Here is a 24,440-nt window from a genome sequence, read left to right as displayed (position 1 = left end):
TGATACTTATCTCCTATGTGAAAAACTTTTAGAATTACAGATGAAAAGCACTATATTAGAGCTATAGGTATTATTATCCAATTTTATTGTTAACATTCTAATTTTGCAAATGCAACACAATTTTCTAAAGTCAAAGTAACAGATACATTTAAAGTATTTTAAAGTTATAAATCAGTTATAAATTGTAAACAGTGGACATCAGCATTTTAGTCTATTTTACTTGCTCATTTAGGACCTGATCCTCTTCCTGTTGCAATACGTTAATTTTTTGCCATTGATTTTAATGGAACAGGTCCATAAAGTCTGGGTGATGTTCTGATTTCCTTTCACTGTTCCTTGACTACAGGAGATTTGGTCCCAGTTGGGGGGCTGATGGGACCCTCGGGAAGCCTATTGCTTCTTGGAGATTCCTTCTCTGAACCTCTGAGTAGGAAGACTGCTCGGATACATGGAGCTTGCCTTAAACAAGATAAAGTGCTGCCCCATGCAGGAGGTTACCAGGCACTGTTGGAAGCTAACACTCTTGTCACCCAGATCCATGTGGTTAAAGCCCTGAGGCAGTATAAAGATTCAATTTGTGAAGATATGTCCTTAGCAGCAGACAAGCGGGAAGTCCTGAAGGCTGCAGTAGAAGACATGAAAAAGTCATTGTCAATTAGACTCCATCATGCAATTTACCGGCTGCAAAGTTTGGAGAAACAACACGAAATAGCTTCAAGCCTCAAAAGTAATGGTGGCAAATTGGGTACGTACATTGCATAAAACCTACTGAAAAAAATCGCTTAGAACAAAAGTAATGTGAGCCTATTTTAATGATTTAGAGACAGGTTCTCACTGATGTAAATGGATGAAATTCCTTTGAAATCAATGGAGCCATATCTAATCACATCATCGGAGAAGTTGGCCCAAAATAGCATAAGCATTCTGTGCCATATTAGAACTACAGTGGGATAAGAAACACATGCCAAATACCTGCTGTCTTTAGCAAATCTTTACTCTATGAGCTCAGCCAGGTATCATTTGGATAACTAATGAGATTAATTGTGCATTCATCAGCCTCTAAAAGTTAAATGGCTATTTCCATCAAGAAACAATTTCCATTCAGTTTAGCAGCACGTATTGATATCTTCCTCTCTTCTTTTTCAAATGTATTAGGGATTATCAAATATCCTGGTACAGAGATGTGGATTCCTGCAGTGTTTGGAATGAAAATCCCAGATCCTGGTGGGTCAGATTTGATGGTGCCCATCCTAGGAGTAGAATGTGATTGGAACACTGGGCATCCCACCCCACTAGCAGGAACCATGGAAGATGCAGATGGAAAAGGTGGAGGAAGAAACTGGATCACACAGCATAAAGCCATAGTGAGGCAGTGGCAGGACTGTCACCAATATCTGTGTTACTTTCAGAATCAGTAATGTGTAGTGACAAAGAAAAAGTTAATACATTCATACAAATTTGAATGTGAAATTCTGATTGATGTGGACCTGTACCCAACAGTCAGCTTCAACTTAATGGTGAAAGAGAGTTAGGCCACTGCAGTGGCCAGAAAAGATAACTAGAGATACAGCCCCCCACAGTGCTCCCAATTCATGTCAGTTCAGGAACAAGAGATATTTGCTTCGGACCTGAACTCAGCTGTGTACATGGCAGCTCAGTACTGCAGGGCTAGCTCAGAGGTTTGTTTTATCAATGGGCTATTTAAGATCATAGTCACTTCCTTTTATGGTTTAATAAATGTCAATCACTGAACTGGATGCACAAAAATTAAATGGCTCACTCTCCTCATCCTCTGAATTCTAAAAAAAATATTTATTTATTTTGCCTTTCTGCAGGTCTTGTCCCTATCACAGTTGGTGCCAGAACCATAGATCCTATTACAGGTGAAACTGGCCCAGTTATAGGTGCTCAAACTGATCCTTGGACAAACATTGTAATTCCTATTGTTCAGTCCCTAGGAGCTTTACCAAGAGGAGCAGCAGACCCAGATCTGGTAATTAGAGCCCCAACAAATCAGAATTTCTTCCAGATTTGACAATGATTAGAAATTCCCTGCTTATGCTTTCAAACTATGGGGAGACAATTCTGCTTGCTTCAGTATCCTAACTAAACAGACCACAGCTATTTCTATTAGTGGATGTGTGAGTTTGTCACTACCAGAGTATATACAATTTTTTTTATTGTACTGTACTGTATGTACATGAGTGAGCTCCCAGAACAGGGTGTTGTTGGAATTGGAATTAGTATAGAAGGAAATCCAGCCATAACTGGAATGTACGTTTTTTTTAGAAGTTTGTTACCTACTTACAAGGGATTTGGTTACCAAACATTTCTGAGAGTGGGTTTGGGGTGGTTTTATGTGATTTGGGGGCATTGAGTGGCATTTGGGGGCAAGGGTAGATAGTTCTCTAAAGAGGGTATTGGAGGCCTCCTAGTTTTAGTATCTTCATTTTTGAACACGCATTATCAGGGTTGACAGACTTCTGTGACATCTTAAGGATCCATTCTGTGGCAGGTAGTATTGAGTTCTGGATCAGGAAACTGTAAAGTCTGCTTCCCAGTTTATATTTTCCCACAGTTCAATAAAAGTTAATTTAAATGTTTTATTACACTTTATACTTGAAAATGATCTGAAATAAATTAATTGTTGCTCCCACCTATTCTCCCAATATCCCACTGTTTTCCCTTCCTCTACACACTTTATTTTTTTCATCTCTTTGTCACCCCTTTTTCCTCATCTACATTGTCACATTCCCCACTGAAATTCATGCTACCTTCATTACAGCTTTGAAGCATAAACTTCTAAAGTGAAAGGTGTAAACCTGCACCAACTTCCCATTGCAAAGTATTCATCTCTCTAATGCAAAGTAAGTGCCTATACTGTCAGGCTGGAGAATTTGTAGAAATTGTGGAACAAGGGTTTCCTCACTGGCATAGAGAATCACACACAATACATAGGTTTCTGAGCTTCCTTCAGAACCCTAAAAACCTGAGCTGCTGCTTTTGGTGTTGTTTTTCAGCTGAGCATTCTGGAAAAGGAGATAAATTCAAGACAAATGTACTGGCACCGCCAAAGAGAAAGGGAAGAAGAGCTTCTTAAAGAGCTAAACTTTATATTTCTTGATGTCCTTGATGCTGTAAAGGAAGGAAAGGCACAGAAGGTGCAGTGGATCCTCTTTGTAACTGGCTTCAACTAATTCTTCACATACTGTCAGTCCAAGTCTTTTTTTACACCAATACATTATCTACACTTGGTATTTTCACTGGTGCAGCTACAGTATTGTGTTATACCAGTGCAAAAATCCCCAGTGTAGACAAGCCCACTCCTGTAGTCGCTATTATTTTAGTTGCTGTTGCCTCACAGTAGCAGAGTAATCTCCAGTAAAAACTCAGAATGGATCTGTTTTAAGGCTCACTGAAATCAATGGAAGACTCCCAATAACTTCAATGAGTTTTGGATCAATCTATATGCAATCAGAAAGGGACTGGGTAAAGGAAGACAAGACAGAGGGGAAACGAGATGACAGATGTTAGGACAGAGTGTGAATCCTCTGTTAACTAAGGGAGGAGGCTAGGAGGAGAAGAAAGTATAGATAAAAGCCTTATTCTTTCTAACCATGGCCATCACAGTTATTCCTGTTATCTGTAGCGCTATAAGAACTTTTTGGAACAGCTGGGTTATTTAGGCTTTCCTGTCACAGCAGATAATATCAGTGATAATTTCTGGTTTCAGAGTAGCAGCCGTGTTAGTCTGTATCCGCAAAAAGAACGGGAGTACTTGTGGCACCTTAGAGACTAACAAATTTATTTCAGCATGAGCTTTCGTGAGCTACAGCTCACTTCTTCTATGCATCCGAAGAAGTGAGCTGTAGCTCACGAAAGCTCATGCTGAAATAAATTTGTTAGTCTCTAAGGTGCCACAAGTACTCCTGTTCTTTTAGTGATAATTTCTGTCCTGCTTCTTACAGATAAGGTACAAGGATAAATTAAAAGACATTGAGGAAACCTGTCACTTCCTTGAAGAATCCTCTCTTCAGGAAGCTCAAAGAAGAACTGCCAGGGATCTGAGCAGGCTATTGGGCTCTGAACTGTCTTTGTTATCTAAAGGTAGGAAGCAGAGGCTTTAACAGGAAGAAAGTGAGGCCCTTTTGTACATACTGTGTGAAAATCACCCCTGTGCACAGGGCCAGAGCAAGGCTGGTACAATACTTAAATCCCACTTAATCATTCAAAATAGGGCTGAAATGGGACTGAAGTGATGCATATGTTGGGCCCTTACTGAAAGTGAGTGGGTTTTTTTTGTTGGCCCTCTCTCAATACCAAAAGAAAGGAGAAGGGCCAATGAGAAATCAAGATCCTGAGACTTACAGTCCCCAGGGCCAATGGGGAGAGGCCAGAGCTCCAGGTTAGCCCGATTGACAGGTCAGGCAGGCCAGTGAGGGAGTCTGAAGCCGGGGGTCCCGCCCTCCATGTGAGGGATGCTGAGAGCAGAGCTAAGGGGAGTTGGAGCCGGAGCAGGCCGAGTGGAGCTGGGGAGCTGGAGCTGGAGCAACGCAGACCAGCCACACCGACGGTGAGCCGGGGCTGGGCTCCAGCACGGAGCTGCGGGGCCATTGCTGGGGGGCGGACGCCGGCCGTGCCCCCGGTAACGCCAGAGCCAGACTGGGGAGCGCGAGGGGGCTCCTGGGCAGCCGGCCCAGCGCAGGGAGACGGCACCAGGCGAGGTGTCCTGCAGGCCAGACTCGGAGGGGGCCATAGCCCCGAAGGGGGAGGGGCGATGCTGGGGGGAAAGTCCCCATCACCCTGAGCCTGAGGGCATGTGGCCACCACCAGAGACAGTGTCTGACCCGTGGTATCACCGCAGCACAGCCAGGGCCTGGTGGGGAGGAACAGACTGTGAACTTCCCAGAGACGGCTGCTGGCACGTTCCCCATGCCTTGTTTCCTTCAACCGTTCCCATTTCCCCCCTTACTTTTCATACTGGGGAAGCGGCCGGTGTGGAGAGAGCACCACGGAGTGGGGACACCCTCACCCCTATCCTAAGTGACCACGACGAGACTGAGGGTTTAGTCTCCCAGAATCCTAGGCCCAGCCTGATCGGGATATGAGGATTCTGACACATGGGAGAGTGAAAAGGGAGTCCTCAAGGTCAGGCAGGCATCTGGGTAAAGGGCGTTGGAGCGAGGACTCAGATCCTTTCACTATCCAATTCCACCAGGGTAGTGCAGAAGCCAGGAAAGTTCCCTAAAATAGCAGGACCATTGTCTGACGGTCTGCACAGGGGTGATTTTCACTCATCTTGAGAAATCTCACTGCAGACCTGAACAGTGTCTCAAAATCCCATGCAAAATCCTGCCAGTTGCCCCAGAAATCTCACACTGTTGTGCAATGGTTCTGTATGTCAACCTCACTGAGGTGTTTTGTTTTGTTTTTTAACTGCACTATGATTGGTAGAACTCACACTCTTAATAAATCTATAGCAAGTTCTCATGGGTGTCCTAAAAGTTAAAAGAGGAAATAGCGGGTGAACAGATCTGACAGATAAATCATTTTTGTGCAGCATGCCACAGAATCAATAGAATCAGAAATTGAAAATTCCTGTTAGGGCATTTAATCCATGCCCTTCATCCATCTCAGAAATTCAGTAGCTTCCCTTATATAACCACTCCTGAGGACTCAGTTTCCAAGCTGAGAGTAATTGCTAACATTCTGTACCTACAGCTGAGAGAGATGAGAAAGAGCAAGAAGTTCGAGTTATATTGGTGATCAGGAAAGCGCTGGAAAAAATGGTTCAATTTATTCAAAAGATGCAACTCGAGGAAGGCCGATTACAAAGGCAGATGAAGGAGAAAGTATGGCAAAGGAGCAAGAACTTTAACACAGAGACAGCACCCAAATTCAAGCCCAGAAAGGTGAGGTCACTGTTAGGTTGAGTTAAATATCACTAACCTTATTCTGCAGGAAACTATGGTTTCCCTTTGAAGCACATTTAAAGCCAGTTTTAACTGCCCAAGAACCTCCCATCTCATACAGGGCCTTCTCCTCCCTTATCCACAGACTAGGCTGAAGAAGAAAGTGAGCAGAATGATATTAAACAAAAGTCAGTCATCCTAAACAGCTGCTACTCAGATAATCAATTTTAAACTTGTACAGAAAAATATAGCACTATGCTGTTAGCAATGGTAAAGCCATATTTCCTTTGAGATAGAAAATCCAGTTTGATTGTGAAACAGTGCTGGTTAGGAGTCAAACTGGCCAGACTGAAATTAGGAGTTAGAAAGAGGAATTGCCAAATACGATGTTTAGTGTTATGTTTCTGACTGGTACAGAACCTCTTCATGTTAGCAGTTTAAAAAAACATGAAATCTGTTACATGGCATCATAGACATTAGAGCTAGATAAGACCAGTTAGATCATGAAAGATCATCCCTAGGGACTGATTCTCAAAAGCTTTCCCAGTCATATGTTACATGTATGAAGAAATGAAGCTTCAAATGCTATCCATAGCCCAGTGAAGTGACTAGTTAAATAAATAGGACTCTTTTTCTCTTTTTATTGACTTGTGACTTTGCCAGGATGGGCAGGGATGGTGTCCCTAGCTCTGTTTGCAAGAAGCTGGGAGTGAGCGATAGGGAATGGATTACTTGATGATTACCTGTTCATTCCCTCTGGGGCACCTGGCATTGGCCACTGTTGGAAGACAGGATACTGGGCTAGATGGACCTTTGGTCTGACCCTGTATGGCCGTTCTTATGTGTTTGTGTTGGTCATGCCTTCATCTAGCACCTATCAGATTTCATTGTCTGGAAGCTTTTCCTTTTAATTTTACCCTGTTACTCTGAATTATTCTATCCAAAACAAACCTCCTTGATGTTTACACCTTTCAAATTCTTGCAGGCTTTTATCACGTCCCGCGTCACTGCTTGATCCAGCTGCCATATTTATTTATTTCAGTCTTTCTCTTAAATTAGTCCCTTGAGGCCCCTTAATCATTTTTGTTAGTATTCCCTGAACTCTCAGCACTTGTCTGGATTGCTTTGGTGATGAGATGACTAGCACTGAGTGCACTATTCTTGATACAGTCACACAAGCTTTATAGATAAAGTTCTATTTTAATCATAAGAAAAATGCAATCCTTAATTTAGGCAACTTGCTTGCTCATTTGCTAATATTTCATACCATTTTTTCTAGGTCATACTACATCATGTTGCTGAATTTCAGGAACATATAATGAAACAACAGGTCAATGTGGAGTCTGCATACAGCAGACTGGAATATCTCAGGGACTTGTTGGATATCCAGGCTCTGCAGGCAAAGGTACTGACTTCACCTGGAGGTTTGAGATAATGCTATGTATTACCCAATTTTTCCAGCAACGACAGGCTGTTGGTATGTTCTTAGAATAAAATCTTAGCATGGAATCAGACACGCAGAAAAACAAATCACCCTATTTGAGAATTGCAAGAATTAGTTTAATTTAAGAATTTATTTTATCGTGGACTTTGAAACTTGTACACAAAATAAAAATTCAATTAAGATATGTAATATTTTGGCAGCAGTGTTAGAATGATGTGCAAGATGTCAGTTTGGATCTACATTTTTAACAGGTGAACATCCTCCTCCTAAAGGTACTCCCATGAAGTGTGACAGTACCTGCTAGGAACCCAGGAGGTGGGATGGTCCCAGAGTCTGGGCTCCATACTGAGCCCAGATGTTTACACTGCAGTTTTATAGCCCTGCAGCTCAAGCCTCACAAGCCTGAGTCAGTTGACATGGGCCAGCTGCAGGTGTTTTATTGCAGTCTCGACATGCCCTGCATGACTTAGAAACACAAATCCCAATGACTTTTAATGGGTCTTGTGCTCCTAAATCACAGAGGTGCTTTTGAAAATCCCACCCTTGGTATCTATAATGTTTTAATTAAGGGCTGTGTCCAGAAAAATTTAGATACAGATCCAAACCCTCTTGACATCAGTTGAAGTCTTTCAATTGATTTCATGCAGGTTTGGATCAGGCTCTCTGTCCTTTTGAGTGGCCAGTTTACATAGTCTGTCTATTTTAGGCTACGTTGGTTAAAAAAAATGATCACTGGAGTTATCAGGGTGGTCATGGCTGAACACCTCCCCTCTTCTCTTTCCCTTACTTCAAAATGCCTTATGATGTTTGGTCTCCTGAAGTTCCCCTTCCTCTTACATCTCAGCTTCTTTTCACTCCCCATGAGTCTGTCACCTATATCTATAGCTGAACTCCAGCTTATTACTCTAAATGAAATAAGGTTATTATACTGCAGTGTCGGAGAGGGAGAGTTTGACCATGTATATGGCACTTGCAAATACATCCCACATAAACTGGGGACATTAAACACATAAAATTAATTTTTTTTTGGTCTTAAAACCCTTTACACAAGCTTCAGGAATGTGGACAGATTAAAGAGATGGGAGCTGTGAGCCCGTTACCACCCAGCCATACACTCATTAGGAACCCCCAAATTATTTGTGATTAGGCACGTTTGTAGCACAGGTCACACCTCCTAGTCTTGTTATAAACTGATTTGCATGAACAAGGTTTGCATGGAAATATTAAGAATGACAGGCTGCATTTGCAGTGGTATTAATGACTCACATATGAACAACAAGTGTGTTTGTCTTTGTCTGATCTGTGCTATTTCAGGCTCTTCTCTCTGGGACATCACAATGCTTTGAAAACTACCAAGGGACCAGATTTTATGGTATTGCTGGTGTCCCCCACAGCACATGGGCAGTCATCCATCGAAAACTGATTCCATTGTTGAAGTCTCTGGTTCAGACACTGGAGGAAAACAAAAGGAGTGATAGGTCATTTGAGACACTAATTCTTCAATCAGGTAAAGGTACAGTCAATAATTTCATTTTAATCCAACTCAAAAACTGTTGCTGGAGTGAAAAAGTTCTCATGTGCTAAAAACTGAAGCGCCAATCCTGCAGCAGAAAGTTAAGTATGTGCTTAATTTTATACATTTGAGGAGTCCCATGCAGGGCCGCCCAGAGGATTCGGGACCCGCCGACCAAGTAGCTGAACTCGGCGGCGGGTCCCGCTCAGTCTTCAGCGGTAATTCGCCGGGTGCGGATGGACCCCCCACCGGCGAAGACCGGGAGCAGAAGAAGCTCCTGCGCCTGGCCCCGCAACAGTTTTCCGGGCCCCCCGGAGCGAGTGAGGGACCCCGCTCCAGGGGCCCTGAAAAACTCTGGTGGGGGCCCCTGTGGGGCTCGGGGCCTGGGGCAAATTGCCCCTCTTGCCCCCCCCTCTGGTCCTGGTCCCATGAGTCAAAGGGTACGTCTACACTACGGGACTATTCCGAATTTGCATAAACCGGTTTTGTAAAACAGATTTTATAAACCACACTAAACACATTAAATCGGTGGTGTGCGTCCACGGTCCGAGGCTAGCGTCGATTTCTGGAGCATTGCACTGTGGGTAGCTACTCCGTAGCTATCCCATAGTTCCCGCAGCCTCCCCCGCCCCTTGGCATTTCCGGGTTGAGATCCCAGTGCCTGATGGGGCAAAAATCATTTGGTTCTGGGTACAGCCTCACCCCTCCCTCCCTCCTGACAGCGGCAGACAACCGTTCGCGCCCTTTTGCTTGGTGAACCGTGCAGACGCCATAGCACAGCAAGCATGGACCCTGCTCAGCTCCATACCGCAATCGTGGATGTTTTAAACACCTCGCGCACTCGTGCAGTATATGCTGAACCAGGACCTTGAACCGAGGCGAGTAAGAGGCGGAATGACAGTGATGAGGACGTGGACACAGAATTATCTCAAACCGCGGGCCCGGCGCTTTGGAGATCCTGATGGTAATGGGGCAGATTCTATCCATTGAACGCCGATTTTGGGCCGGAAACAAGCACTGACTGGTGGGACGCATTGTGTTGCAGGTGTGGGACGATTCCCAGTGGCTGAAACTTTCGCATGCGTAAGGGCACTTTCATGGAACTTTGTGACTTGCTTGCCCCTGCCCTGAAACGCCATAATACCAAGATGAGAGCAGCCCTCACAGTAGAAGCGAGTGGCGATAGCCCTGTGGAAGCTTGCAACACCAGACAGCTACCGGTCAGTCGGGAATCAATTTGGAGTTGGAAAATCTACTGTGGGGCTGCTGTGATGCAAGTAGCCAAAGCAATCACTAAGCTGCTGCTACGAAGGTTGTGACTCTGGGAAACGTGCAGGCCATAGTGGATGGCTTTGCTGCAATGGGATTCCCTAACTGTGGGGCGATAGATGGAACCCATATCCCTATCTTGGCACCGCAGCACCAGGGCACCCAGTACGTAAACCGGAAGGGTACTTTTCAATGGTGCTGCAAGCACTGGTGGATCCGTTTCACAAACATCCACGTGGGATGGCCAGGAGGGTTCATGATGCTCGCGTATTCAGAAGCACTACTCTGTTTAAACGGCTGCAGCAAGGGACTTACTTCCCAGACCAGAAAATAACAGTTGGGGATGTTGAAATGCCTGTCGTTATCCTGGGGACCCAGCCTACCCCTTGATGCCATGGCTCATGAAGCCATACACAGGCAGCCTGGACAGTGGTCAGGATCTGTTCAATTACAGGCTGAGCAAGTGCAGAATGGTGGTGGAATGTGCATTTGGCGCTCGCTGGCGCACATTACTGACTCGCTCAGACCTCAGCCAAACCAATGTCCCCTATGTTATTGCTGCTTGCTGTATTCTCCACAATCTCTGTGAGAGTAAGGGAGACCTTTATGGCGGGGTGGGAGGCTGAGGCAAATCACCTGGCCGCTGATTACGCAGCCAGACACCAGGGAGATTAGAAGAGCACACCAGGGCGGTGCGCATCAGAGAAGCTTTGAAAACGAGCTTCATCAATGGCCAGGGTACAGTGTGACTGCTGTGTTTGTTGATGAACACTTGATTGACTCAGTCCCTGTAAGCAACTCCCCTCCCCTTCGAGTACAGCTTACTTATGCAAATAAAGTCACTCTCATTTAAAAGCATTAATTCTTTATTTTTCATTATAAAAAGAGGAGAGAAGTAAGGGTGTGCTTTGGGAGGAGGAAAGGAGGGATGGAGAAGGCCATTAAAAAAATTCAGAGTAACGGCATCCTTCTGGTTGGGCTGTCCACGGGGTGGAGTGGGCGGGTGCAGGCCTCCCGCGTTCTTACACGTCTGGGTGAGGAGGCTAAGGAACATGGTGAGGGTGGTTATACAGGGGCTGCAGCGGCACTCTGTGATCCTGCTGCCGTTCCTGAAGCTCCACAAGACGCCGGAGCATGTCAGTTTGATCACGCAGCAGCCCCAGAGTTGCATCCCGCCACCGCTGATCTTCCTGCCGCCACCGCTGATTTTCCTGCCGGTCTTCCTGCCGCCACCTCTCATCTCGGTTGTCCCTCCTGTCCTCACGTTCACTGGCCTCTTTCCTGTAATTTGAAACCACGTCCTTCCACTCATTCAGATGAGCTCTTTCATTGCGTGTAACTTCCATAATATCTGAGAACATCTCATCTCGCGTCTTCTTTTTCCTCCGCCTTATCTGTGCTAGCCTTTGGGATGGAGGAGGGAAAATTTGCAGCTGCATGAGGGAGATAAATATTTAGAAAGATACATTTTACAGAACAATGGTTATACTCTTTCACAGTGAAAAGCACTATTCACCTTACATAGCACATGTGATTTCCCTACAAGGTCGCATTTTCATCTTAATAGTGACTGCTTGCATCTCTGGGGTTACAGATCTCACAGACACAGGTCCAGGCATCAGGATTCAGCTTGCATGCGGCCATGGTAAGCCACTGTCTCAGTGATTTACCCCTCCCCCCCCAACGCATGGCTAATACCACGCTAGCTCCCTGCTAATCAACAACCTTCCTCCCCACCCACTGCTTGTCCGGTAGCTTGGGAAGATCGCCTCGCCGGTGACCAAACAGAAAAGATCATCGGCATTTCACCCCTCCCTCCCACGTGCAGGAAAGTGTTTTTAAGCTGCTGCATTCCACGAACCCAGTAGAAAAATGGCCACCCCCCTTACTTAAATTCCTGATTTTTAACCAGGTTATCCTGAACGATATCACTTTGCTGAGGATAACAGAACAAGATAAAGAGCGGATGCTTCTTGAATGCCAGCAGTCCCCGGGACCATACGCTGCGATGCTTTGCCACGCAATGATACCTGATTACTTGCTACATGCATGGCATGGTAAAGTGTCCTACCACGGTGGGCAGAACAAGGATGCCTTGCCCAGAAACCTTCTGCAAAGGCTTCTGGAGTACCTACAGGAGCGCTTCATCGAGATGTCCCTGGAGGATTTCCTCTCAATCCCCGGACATGTTAACAAACTTTTCTAAGTAACTACACTGTCTGCGAATGCATCCCAAGTGCTCAGGGCAAATCAATCATTAAAAAAGGCTTGCTTAAAAAACACTGTTTGCTATTTGCAAAGGTACACTCACCAGAGCTCCCTTCCAGGGCGTCATTCTCTGCAATAGTTGCTTGTGAGGGCTGGGAGCAGGGTAATTCCGTCAGGGTGATAAAAAGCTCCTGGCTGCTGGGGGTCACGGAGTGCTGTGTGCTCTCTGCGAGGTCTTCCTCTTCTTCTTCCTCTTCATCTTCCCCGTCTGCATAATCCTCAGACATGGCAGAGATTACAACCCCCACCTCGGAATCCACAGTCAGGGGTGGGGTACTTGTGGCGCAGCCCCCTAAAATTGCATGCAGCTCAGCATAGAAGCGGCATGTTTTTCGACCTGCCCGGACCTTCCATTTGCTTCTTTGGTTTTCTGGTAGGCTTGTCTGAGCTCCTTAACTTTCACTCTGCACTGCACGGAGTCCCTGCTGTGGCCTTTAGCAGTCATAGCCTTAGAAATTCTTTCAAATACTTTTCATTTCGTCTTTTGGAACGCAGTTCTGTTAGCACTGAATCCTCTCCCCATATAGCGATCAGATCCATTACCTCCCGAGCGGTCCATGCTGGGGCTCTTTTCGATTCTCAGGAGACTGCATTGTTAACTGTGCTGATGAGCTGTGCGTGGTCACCTGTGCTGATGAGCTGTGCGTGGTCACCTGTGATGATGAGCTCTCCACGCTGTCGAAGCAGGAAATGAATTTCAAAAGTTCGCGGGGCTTTTCCTGTCTACCTGGCCAGTGCATCCGAGTTGAGAATGCTGTCCAGAGCGGTCAGTGGTGCACTGTGGGATAGCTCCCGGAGGCCAATACCGTCGATTGCGGCCACACTAACCCTATTCCGATATGTTAATACCGATATTAGCGCTACTCCTCTCGTCGGGCAGGAGTACAGAAACCGATTTAAAGAGCCATTAAAATCGATATAAGGTGCCTCCTAGTGTGGACGGTTGTGGCGTTAAATCGGTTTTACACTCGTAAAACCGATTTAAACGCCTAGTGTAGACCAGGCTAAAGGTTCTACTCAGATGTGTAAAATGAAGCATGTGTGTAAACTGTTTCCAGGATCAGAGCCTATCTTTGCAACCATAAAAATAATGTATAGACGTTTACAAAATTCAGATAATCTTTTATTAGACTATTCAAAAATTGAAGTGCATTGTGTGTACACTCTCTTTTGCAATCCCCCATCCTTCTGGAAATTTCCAGAAGGATTCCAGAAGCAAAAAGTCAGTTTTCATCAGAATGATGTTCTTGCTATAGGCCAGATAGTCAGAATCAAAATTCCGTCAGTTAAAATTCAAAGGAAAAAATAAGGTCTAAATCTTAGATATTTTCAGTCTCTACTGATAAAGGAAGGTGAAACTGCAGATTTCTGAGGAGAATAATAAGTGAGATTTTTTAGCCACAAAACCTTATGCCCAAATAAATCTGTTAGTCTTTAAGGTGCCACTGGACTCCTTGTTGTTTTTGAGGAGAATAATGTATATGGTGAGAATTCATCATAATGTACAGTAGATTGTCTTAACTTCCAGGGGGAGTTTTTGCAAGAGAACAAGATTAGGAGCATGGTGACCGAGTACTTGAGTTCTTGCATCTTTACTCAGGCCTGAGGATGGATTTGATTACTTGGACTATACAAGATCTTTGGAATCAATGGATGTTAGATACTTAAATACCTTTGAGGATCTGGCTTTTTGCCCTAACTAGAAGGTTTCAATCCTAGGAAATCTTGAAATATGTAATCTTGGTGCATCTGTCTCCATTCCATTCCATTCTGCTGCAGAATGGAGTCCCTACCCTCAGCTTGGCAGTAAGAAACCTTATACAAACACAGAAATCAATGGCAAAGCTTTTACTTTCCCTCATATGAGCATTCAAACTGTAAATTGTGATGTAACCAGACTTGTAGTTACATAAAAGTTCTAACTGCTGTTTATTGACAAACAAAGCTGAAATATACAAGCTATCAAAATGTTGGCTACATTTGAGGATGCAAACATTTAGTCAATATGGAATATGTCTGTCTGCAAACCTAGAGAGAAAAACATAGTGGAATTTCCAAAGCAATTTAATAACTGTTTCTTTCCTCTATTTTATTATTCCCCTTTCTCATAATTCAACTTCCTTTCCAATCTCCCAATATGAATGATCAAATTAAAATGTAAAGATTTTTTTCCTTTTTTTAGATTTGTAACAAATATATTTTCTTCTTAATGTCTATCAGCCACAATCTCTGCTAAAATCATTAACTGTAAGGTTGGGATTTGAATGATTAGTTTTTCAAAGATCTGCTCTTCCATGTAATATCTTCAATATAATCAGATCCAGTGCTGTGTCATTCATTTACTGGAAAGGTATAGCTATTTTATGAATACTGAAGTAACTAGTAATGAATCACTGATTAAGGACCTGATATGTGCTTAAGTCCTATTGAAGTCCATAGAAGAGAAGCATGTGCATAGGAATGCGGTTGCTCACAGACTTAAATTTAAGCATGTACTTAAGTAATTTGGTGAATCAGGGCCTAAATGATGGCAGCTACAGCATCTAGTTCATTTCACTCTCTATCACTCATCAGTCTCTTTGGAACACACTGAAGATTTCAGTTAAAATGTGGAAGCAGCCCAAAAAGCCTTAAGATTTGTCAGCACTTTAGAAAGAATTGGTGATTATAAAAATACCAAGACTGCATTAAAATAATTAATACAAGAAGAATCAAATGGGCATTCTTCTTCTTTCTTGAACCAGCATTGGTTCCCATTTCTGTAGCGATATTTCAGCTAACATTGCTTGACTATTTCCAGCATTGATGAGAAAGCTGTCACATAATGTTTGCAAGGTAAGAAGAGGAGGGATCAGCTTGCATAGAGTGCTAAGAATTGCCAAGAATGAGAGTCAGAATAGATAAGTATGAGCTCACAAATTCGATTCCCTTATAATAATCTAATGTGTTATCTTGCAACATCTATCTCACAATTGTCGTCATCTTCATTAAGGTTATAGAAAATCATTTGTAATATATTTAAGATGTTTAAATCAAATTTCTTTTCTCTTTTCATCAATCAAAATGTATCATTGACAAACAGAATGCCTTTAATAAAAAGCTTCATAAAATTACCAGGAGTATTTTCTATGCACTCCAAGCAGGAGTTTTGAAAAATAAGAGGTATTTATTTTACCCATTTTATTCACTGCGGAGAAGAGAACTCTCTTTTCAAGTTATATTAAAATCTCTTTAGTAACCAGCACTTAGATTTGGGCAAACAATTAAACAGGTTGCTCAAAATATTACCTTCATTGCACCAGTAAATTGTTTTATTCCAGGGTATAAGTTTCTTATTTGCCTCATGCATACACTGTAAGAGACAGTTATTTTTCACAGTTATATTTTTATATTTATTTGTCTAGATGATGATAAAGCCAAATATATGAAATCTTCTCCACTTCTCACTCTTCTGAAAGATGTGAATGACCAGCTCCAAGGTCATGCGATGGCAGTTGGGTTTCTGAAAAGCCATCTGCAGGAAAAAGGTAAATTTCCTTCCCTTCTGTTTTTAATGTACATTTTTAGCACAATTCAGTATAACATTGGGAGATCTCTTTCTGTGTAAGCTTAGAGTTCGCTACTACTCATATGCATTGGGATTAACTCGTCTCAATCAGGGCAGATGTCCTAATGTCATTTATGTTTATTCTGTGGTGGAAGTATGGACTAATGGCAAATATAGGGGGATCTGAGAGTTTGGGGTCAATTCCTGCCTTTGCCAGTGATTTACTCTGTGATCTTAGGCAAGTCATTTAACCTCTCTGTGCCTTGGTTGTATAACAACACTTACCAGTTTTACTGGATGGGATGAAATTTGGTTAGTTGTAAAGCTTTTTGCACTTTGAGATCCTTGGATGGAAGGCATAATACATCAGAGTCGCTTTATTTCCTATTAAACTGTGATGCTATAAACATTAGGAGAAGTATAGTAGATTATTCACTGACCAATTGTGCACTTAACAAGCCTCGGGCTTTATTCTAATATAGGGGTAAGTCTGGTCAGGTTTTAACTAAATCTGAGGGCATTGCTGCAGATCTAGCCATCTTCTCTTTCTGACACAGGTTACATGCATAAAGTGCTCTTATTATATACCTTTTAACAATGACTCTCATGCTTTCAAGTAAACAACTTACTTTATTTCTCTGTAACAGGAACAGAAAGATTCCACTGACTAGGGTTAAACAATCACGATGTATAATGCAGAGTCTGAGTGTGCAAATATAACAGCCTCAGAATTAAATAAAATGACAGTAATAAATAGATAATAGACAATTGGGTATTCTATTCTATATACTTTCTTACACCATGCTCATCACCATAGCATCTGAGTGCCTTCCAGTAATGCATTGAAGGATATGACTAATATCTGTCACATACTGTTTTCTTTCATCCTCTCACCGGGAGAGAAGAGTATGCAGTGGAATTGTCTTGTTTGGTAGGGTGTTTTGTTGTTGTCGTTGTCATTTCTCTTACTAAATGTTGTATAAATAGTCAAAAAAATGGGTTGTGTGTCATTTAAAAGTGTTTGCAATGAAATCAGTCTTTCCCAGAAAGCTCCACCTGCGCATTCTTCTTGTCCCTTAATATTTCATGATAAAGGAAAATGTACATTGGTGCTAAATACAAACGTAAAATGAAAATAAGTGAGTCTGTTGAAATACTGTTGTTCTCTGCAGACACAGGAAGTCCTTTTCAGGATATATTGGATGCTTTGATGACTCATAAAGGTGAACTAATACCAGTTCATCCCCCAACACTTTCTGCAAGAGAGTTTGTAATATACCAATATGGCATCTCCATTCTTGAGTTTCTCAGGCCTCATATCAATGTAAGTTTAACATACTACAAGAAAATATTTCCATTCTCAGAAGGAAGCATGCATTTGTAGAAAAGCACCAATAAAACCCAGCAATGGGCTGCAGGAAACCCATCCATTGTAGGTGAAGGATGGATAGAGACTGCTCAGTGAGTGAGAGATTCAAAGGAGTCAAAGCCATGTTTCAGCTACAGTAGCTTGGAAGAATGGTCATATGGCTGCAGTACTGGGCTGGGTCTCAGGAGATTGTGTTCAATTCCTGGCTCTGCCACAGACTCTTTGTGGGACCCTGGTCAAGTCACTTGATCTCTTTGTGCTTCAGTTCCACTATAAAATGGACATAATACTTCCTTTGTCTATATGGCTTTTAAACTTTGATACAGGAAATGTCCTAGGCCTGCTCTACACCCTAAAACTTAGGTTGACTTAGCTCAGGGCTGTGAAAAATTTCATTATGCAGCATAGTTAGATCAGCCCTACTGCAGATGCAGCTACAACCTCTTGAGGGGGTGGATTTATTACAGTGATGGGAAAAAACCCTTCCATCACTGTACTAAGCATCTACGTGACAGCACAACAGTCGTGTAGCTGCAGCTGTGATGCTGTAGTATTTGTAGTGTAGACATACCTTTATATCTGTGCTTGTACCACACTAGCGCAGTGGGGCCCTGATCTTGGTTAAGGCTTCTAAAAGCTACTGTAATACAGTAAATAAATAATAATAATCATGGAGCACTAACCACCAGAAGCACTGGGCTCAAGTACCCTTTGATTTATTTAATTAGAAAATTGGCAAGATGAACTCCAGTGATATGCTGGGGACATTTTAAACACACTCCATTTTCATGCGGTATTTGTTGGCTCTGCTTCAATTGAAAATCAAAGCTGACATTTAAATTAATTTATATCCCACTAATCCATCTGACTTTGAAGATATGAAGTACATACACATTTTTACGGAAACAATTATTTTTCCCTTTAGGCTCCAGAAATTAACCTGTGTGTTGCCTCCAGCATACCTCTCAGTAACACCACAGGCAATGCCTTCCAAAACTCTTTCTTTTATCAGGTATGTCAGCTTAGATCCTTGTCAGCATCCTCAATATTTTTGTCAGATATATTAAATTTTTGGATTAAGGAGTGAAATGCAAATACGCTTCCTATTTATCAAGTCATGGCACATTTGATTCCTTCTAGGAAAAGATTGCTTAACAAAGAAACAAAAAATGTCTCTGTGAAAGAACCACCTCTCATCTGCCAGTGATATGTTCCAGTTAGTGTTTGACGTAAAGCTAATCGAGCTCTCTAAGATAGTGGTCATGGGACTGTGTGCCATAGATGGGTCATACTCATAGCTTGAGAGGGCTGGTACAATTACTATATATCTAGCGGCAATCAGTTTCAATTTTCGAAAGAAATCTTTTCAATCCAGATTCTGCCACCCTTACTCACACTAAATAGCACCTCACTCTGTGAATAGCCCTAATTGATCTCAGTGGAGTAGGAGTGCTGTGAGTAAGGAGGGCAAAATCTAACCCACAACTATTACTTATTTCTATATAGGGATTCTGAGGGAAGAGGTGAGATTTTGTATCATGGTATAGTTGGGGAAGAGGAAATTCCCTAGAAGTCTTCACACCCACTAAAATAATCTAAAAGTGTGTTTTCTCATGAGAGAAAAATGTAAGGGTACACACCAGCCCGTCCTGAATAAAACCCTTTAATAGTTGCACTTTCTGGCAGTTGTGCATATGTTTATCCCCAATGGACTCTAAATAGTATGTCTAATGTCCATGAAAGTAGCATCCCAGCCACTGTAAACATCACCTCACGTCTCTATTGCTGTCTTGTTGTCTCTGCTCTGCATATTTTTTTCTTCTCAGATTTCAGAGAAAAAATTATTCATTTTAAGAGAGTATCTGGGTTGTGTGGGCAGCTTCATTCTGCTGCTGGTGCACTGTCTGGCTCACATCACTGCTGCTGACCTCAGCCATGACTCTAGCCCCACCTTTCAGAGACTGTTTTATCAGGTATAATGATACACTATATATCCAGTTACATTAAGGCACTAACTCTTTGCAAAGATTTACCTTATGAAAACCAGGGCTCTTTGTCACCTTATGGCATTGCTTGGAATAATAAGCAGTAAGGAGGGAGGTGGGATAAGATGCTTACCTGTTGACTGCAATGCAAACAAGTCTTCGGGTTTCCTGGAGAACATTAATGGCATGATATCAATAACATATGATGATTATACTGGAGACGCTGTTAACAGAATGCTGGAAAAGTATCCAAAGAACACTGCTTCAAACTACATGGCACCATATTGTAAAGCAGCAGAAAGCTCCAAAGCAATACTCATCCCTTCAGTACAAACGATACTGATTCAGAAATACCTGCAACATGCTTCCGTCACTGGGTGGTAGCGTTGGGGACAGCTATATTTCTAGCAACCTACTGCCCAGTGCATGGAAGTCTCAAGTGGCTGGGGAAATGTATTCAGAGTTTTGAGCTGGGGTATCATTGCAAAATAAGACCTGCATATTGCCACTCCTGGCCCAGAAAATTTAGCCACTATCTAGATCTCTGTGTGTGGGATTCAGCTTGGGCCACTGGAGATTCATAGAATCCAAGGCCAAAAGGGTCCACTGTAATAATACAGGCCAGAGGACTTCCCCAAAATAATTCTTGTTTGAGCTAGAACATATATTTCTTTTAAATGATCCAATTTTGATTTAAAAATTGGCAGTGATGGAGAATCCATCACAATCCTTGGTAATAATTTCAATGGTTAATTACTCTCACTGTTAAAAATTTAGCCTTATTTCCAGTCTGAATTTGTTTAGCTTTAATTTCCAGCCATTGGATCTTGGAGATACATTGGTGGATAACTGGTATCTCCTCGGGCACACAAACAGAGATGTGATTCCCCAAAGGACAGCCTGCAGAAGGCTATCCTTGGTGCTCATGCAAAGGTTGGACTAGCAGCGTTGCCCAGATCCCAGAACAGTGCAAATACCTCACAGGGAACTCTGCTGGTTCTGCTCATGCCTGACCTGATACTCTAATCATGAGTGTCTCCTGAAGAGAGACTGTTAAGAGTGCCACATTAACCCACATTGTGTGGTGCATTTGTGATCTGCACACACATTCTCAAAGGACTAACTTAAAGCAAATAAGCTAATTTATTTTGTGATGTGAATCTAGGCTTCCAGAGCTGAAAAGTTATTATTCTAACCCATTGTCCATCTACTCTCCTTTTCCTCTCCCTTCTCCTTGCTAATTATTACTTTTATGAATGTTAGCTTTAAATATTTCTTGGACAAATGCATTCAGGCTTTTAAAAATAATTTATCTCCATGTCTAGGCACTAAAGGCCTGTCTCAGTGAAATGTTCTCCCTTAGACTCCGGATGTCAGCAGTTCTCCAGGACAATAAATCCTCTGTGAAGATAAGTGAGATCCTGTTGAAGGGAGAACCATTCTCTGAGGAGAAATTAAATCTCATCTCTCAGCTTTTAGATGCAAAAGTAAAATCCGCCAGAGAGATGGAGATGTCTGAGGAGGTAAGTAGAAAGGTTATGAACCCTGGTATGTTTCAGTGTCCCCAACCTTCTTACTACTTCACAGACTGGAATTCTAAATCAGATCTTAAACTCACATTTCTCACATCATTCTTCAGTAAAATCAGCCTTGTGCAGAGGGCCAGCATTAGCTCTAGGCACGATTTAAGCTCTCAGGTGGAACTTAAATATAGGGTGACCAGATGTCCCAACTTTATAGGGACAGTCCCAATTTTTGGGTCTTTTTCTTATGTAGGCTCCTATTTCCCCTCTCCCACCTCCTGTCCTGATTTTTCATACTTGCTGTCTGGTCACCCTACTTAAATGGTGCACAATTCTGGCTCTGCACAGAGATGAATTTCACCCTAACTGGTGTACATATTCAATATAGTCAGAGGCCTGCTCAGTGCTGGGCCTGCTAAGACATCCTTAGAGTTAGGGTTAACAGCAGTGGAACTAAATCAATTGTCCAATCTGCACGATGGGTTTATTTAAAGTTACTGTCACAAATTTCAGAACTAAAGCAAGCAACAGTGTCCCAAAGGCAGACAAATCCCTGCTGCATTCAGTGTTTAAAGAATAAATGTGACATCTTAGCATTCAGGTCATGCAGTTGAACATTAAACACACTGTAAATCATATGACGCTTCTAACCCCAGCAGCTTCCTTTTGTTTTCCATGTCAAATGACCTTTGTTGGCTGACTTTCATTAAAGATATTTGCTCAAAGAAGAGACAACATAAAGGTCTCCTTCTATCCAGTTTTCTACCAAACTAAATAAGGCCTGTCACAATGTCTTTGACATGGTTGTAGGGTTTTTTTAAACAAGCAGTAGATGAAATCCTCAGCTGGTCAATTGTAATCACTGGAGTTATGCTGACTTACACCAGCTAAGGATCTGGCCCAGTATTTTTTTTTAAAGGAATGGTCATTCTATTCATCTGCTTGCTTAGCATCTCAATATCACCTGTTACATTGTGAATGGACAAATGTGCAGGGATTGACTAGAATGACTCATGTTTCATTAGACTTAGAGGTATAGCAGGGTTATGGAAAAGAGAATTGTTGTTTCTGCAGCAAGTCTTATTCAAACTGCCACAAAAGCTGACATTTCATCTGAAAATGTTTTGGGCCAGGAGGAATTGAGAATATCCCAGGGCAGTGTAAAAAGCCATGTCTTTGAAGATAAATTGCAGACAGAGTCCATAAAAGGCTTTTAAAACCAATACTGACATGTCCTCCCTTTGTATCCCTATGGTCTGGTGCATGAAGAGGAATAGGAACCTCTTACTCCATACAAATCTTGAGGACCTGCTGAAGAATAAACTATCTGTAAAGAAGAAAGAGTGTTTCACCCACACGTCAGCTGGCAGGAAAGAGAACAGCTTTGGTTTGAGAACAAGGTGGGAATGATTTTTAGATGTTTTAATAAGTGGCATGCAAATATTCTCAGTGAATAAAGAACAGCAGGTCAAGTTCTCTGCTGGTGTAACTCCATTGACGTCATGGTTCAGCAGTGAACATGCTGCAGCAGTTTTGGGCCCTGCATTTCAAGCCTATGTCACAAACAGTGACTTGTCAATCTTTTCCTTTGCTTCTTGCCATCCTGCCCCCACTATCTGTCTTATCTAGATTAAGCTTCTGCCAGATAGTCTTCATCCTAGTCCCACTCTCCATGGTAGAAGCAGAGATGTTGCTTTAGCTGTGGCATTTCTACTGTCTGTCTTATTTTAAGTCATAAGCATTTGCTTCTATCTCGTCAGCCCAGAAGAGGAAAGCTGCTCTTACTTCAGCCTTTCAGAAATGGAAGATCAGTTGGATACATTAACTGAGGAGCTGGTGAAAGTCATAGAGGAAGAACATTTTTTAATGTATGCAGCCAGTGAAGATTTTCTCTTTGGTTTGAAGAAAGACTGTTTGGTAAAGCAAATCGAAATATTAGAAGGGAAAATAGCAAAGGCAGAGAAGTGTTTAAATAATATTAACAGGAAAGAAAAAAATTGGTGACTTTCTTCTAGCGTGGGTGTCTGCACTCCTCTTCAGACTTTACACACACAAAAAAAAGGTTTATTCCAAGATAGGTGCATTGTTTTTCAAACTCAATTATTAAATCTGATTTAAAAGCATGTATGGTAACTTAAAAACTGACAGGGCCTAAGGCTAATCAACTCCCTTATTTCTTCTGAAATATCCCTTAGCAATAATAAGCAGTCAAGATATCTTGGTTATTGTCATTGCACATGCATGTGAAATCTCAGTTAACTGTCAACTTAGCAAAAGAATGTAGGTGGTATTTTAGAACTCAACTCCTAGCTGATCTGTTCTGGTGCTTAATAAACTTGTTTTGATAACATTATATAGCACTAACCACTACAAACATTGGAGAAGACAGTCACACTTATCCATAGCCTTTAAATTTACAGGAAGACAGTTTCCTGTCCCATAGAATTTCTAATTCTGAAAGGTGCTGAGTACCTCTCACTTAGATGGACTTCAGTGTGAGCTGAAGTCTAGATCCTCAAAAAGGTATCTAAGCTCTTAACTTCTGGGCTCAAGTGCCCTCAACTCCTTGCAGCATCAGGCCTAGTTTACACTAGTGTGATACAAACAAGAATCTGAAGGAAAAGGAGCAGATGGCATCATACAGGAGATCAGCAACACAGAAGAGCATTTTGGATATGAATTTGAATGAGATTATTTCTGTTGCAATGGTTGTGAATCATTGAATGTCTTTTCTCTAATACTGTCAAACATCTGGCATAACTGTATCCAGTTCCTTCTATATTCTTAATTGGGTGATTTGATTGTAGTGTCCTATTAAAATAGGTACCTATTATACCTTTTTAGAGTTCCTAGATCAAACTAAACTGTAATTTATAAGTTGCATTCATTTGTGAAAATGCAAACAAAAAGGTTTTGAAAACAAAAACCTAAATACAGCTCAGAACTGAAGTGGCCCGTGTCCAGGCTCTGAGGTGTACTGCAGAAGTGAATGGGAAGCATTGCTCCTGCAATCCCAGCACTACTTTAAGTAAGTTACCTACCAGACTGAGATTGTTAATTTATTGGATAGTTTCCTGAAGCACTCTGTTAGATTGCTATTAATATAGCAACACTGCAGGCTCTTTATGAAGACTTCTAAATAGAAATACGGTCCACTTTACAACAAAAGATGGAGTCCTCCTCCCTTTTGTGGAGGGATCAAGTGGAGCCTATTAATCAACAGCAATTTTGTTTGAGAAACAGTTGCATGACTACATATATTCTTTTAAAGAAAAAAAAAAACCTATGATAGATGAGTGTCAAGGTCCATGTTGATCCTTGCTGCACCTACTGAGTAAGAAACATGTAATTAAGCGGGACTTGTTTTGGCTACATTTGAGCCCAAGAAGATTCACCCAGACATCTGGAGCTGTAGGAGAATTCCAGGATCAAATAAAGGATTTTTTTGGCTGTAGCTGTGATGGAGAGAGGTAGGTTTCTGCATTCTCTCCCTTGGACCATGCCCAATCCCCACCACAACAAAGCATGTTTAGGTCACATATGCTTGTCTAGTGGTCACTGAATCTCTAAACACCACATTTCTGTTCAATTCTATCCTAGGAAAACATCA

The 24,440-nt window shown here is 42.2% G+C and overlaps 1 protein-coding gene across 1 annotated transcript in view; it reads left to right on the top strand.

The window, feature by feature from the left end:
* Positions 1–23,663, top strand: part of LOC120375904 — a 40,301-nt gene extending 16,638 nt beyond the window's left edge. The window contains exons 16-30 of the mRNA XM_039496922.1: positions 347–745; positions 1,156–1,326; positions 1,836–1,993; positions 3,021–3,161; positions 3,969–4,107; positions 5,722–5,912; positions 7,192–7,317; positions 8,671–8,869; positions 15,811–15,933; positions 17,126–17,277; positions 18,248–18,334; positions 19,149–19,295; positions 20,633–20,830; positions 22,100–22,230; positions 22,591–23,663. Of these exons, the coding sequence (XP_039352856.1) occupies positions 347–745; positions 1,156–1,326; positions 1,836–1,993; positions 3,021–3,161; positions 3,969–4,107; positions 5,722–5,912; positions 7,192–7,317; positions 8,671–8,869; positions 15,811–15,933; positions 17,126–17,277; positions 18,248–18,334; positions 19,149–19,295; positions 20,633–20,830; positions 22,100–22,230; positions 22,591–22,834 (2,606 nt within the window). The 3' untranslated portion in view covers positions 22,835–23,663. The remainder of the gene's footprint in view (positions 1–346; positions 746–1,155; positions 1,327–1,835; positions 1,994–3,020; positions 3,162–3,968; positions 4,108–5,721; positions 5,913–7,191; positions 7,318–8,670; positions 8,870–15,810; positions 15,934–17,125; positions 17,278–18,247; positions 18,335–19,148; positions 19,296–20,632; positions 20,831–22,099; positions 22,231–22,590) is intronic.
* Positions 23,664–24,440: the final 777 nt, after the last annotated feature.

This window comes from Mauremys reevesii, linkage group 12 (assembly GCF_016161935.1).
Source record: "Mauremys reevesii isolate NIE-2019 linkage group 12, ASM1616193v1, whole genome shotgun sequence".
Lineage (NCBI taxonomy): Eukaryota > Metazoa > Chordata > Testudines > Geoemydidae > Mauremys > Mauremys reevesii.
The sequence above is the reverse complement of the archived record's forward strand: the minus strand, read 5'-3'. Positions and strand labels throughout refer to the sequence as shown.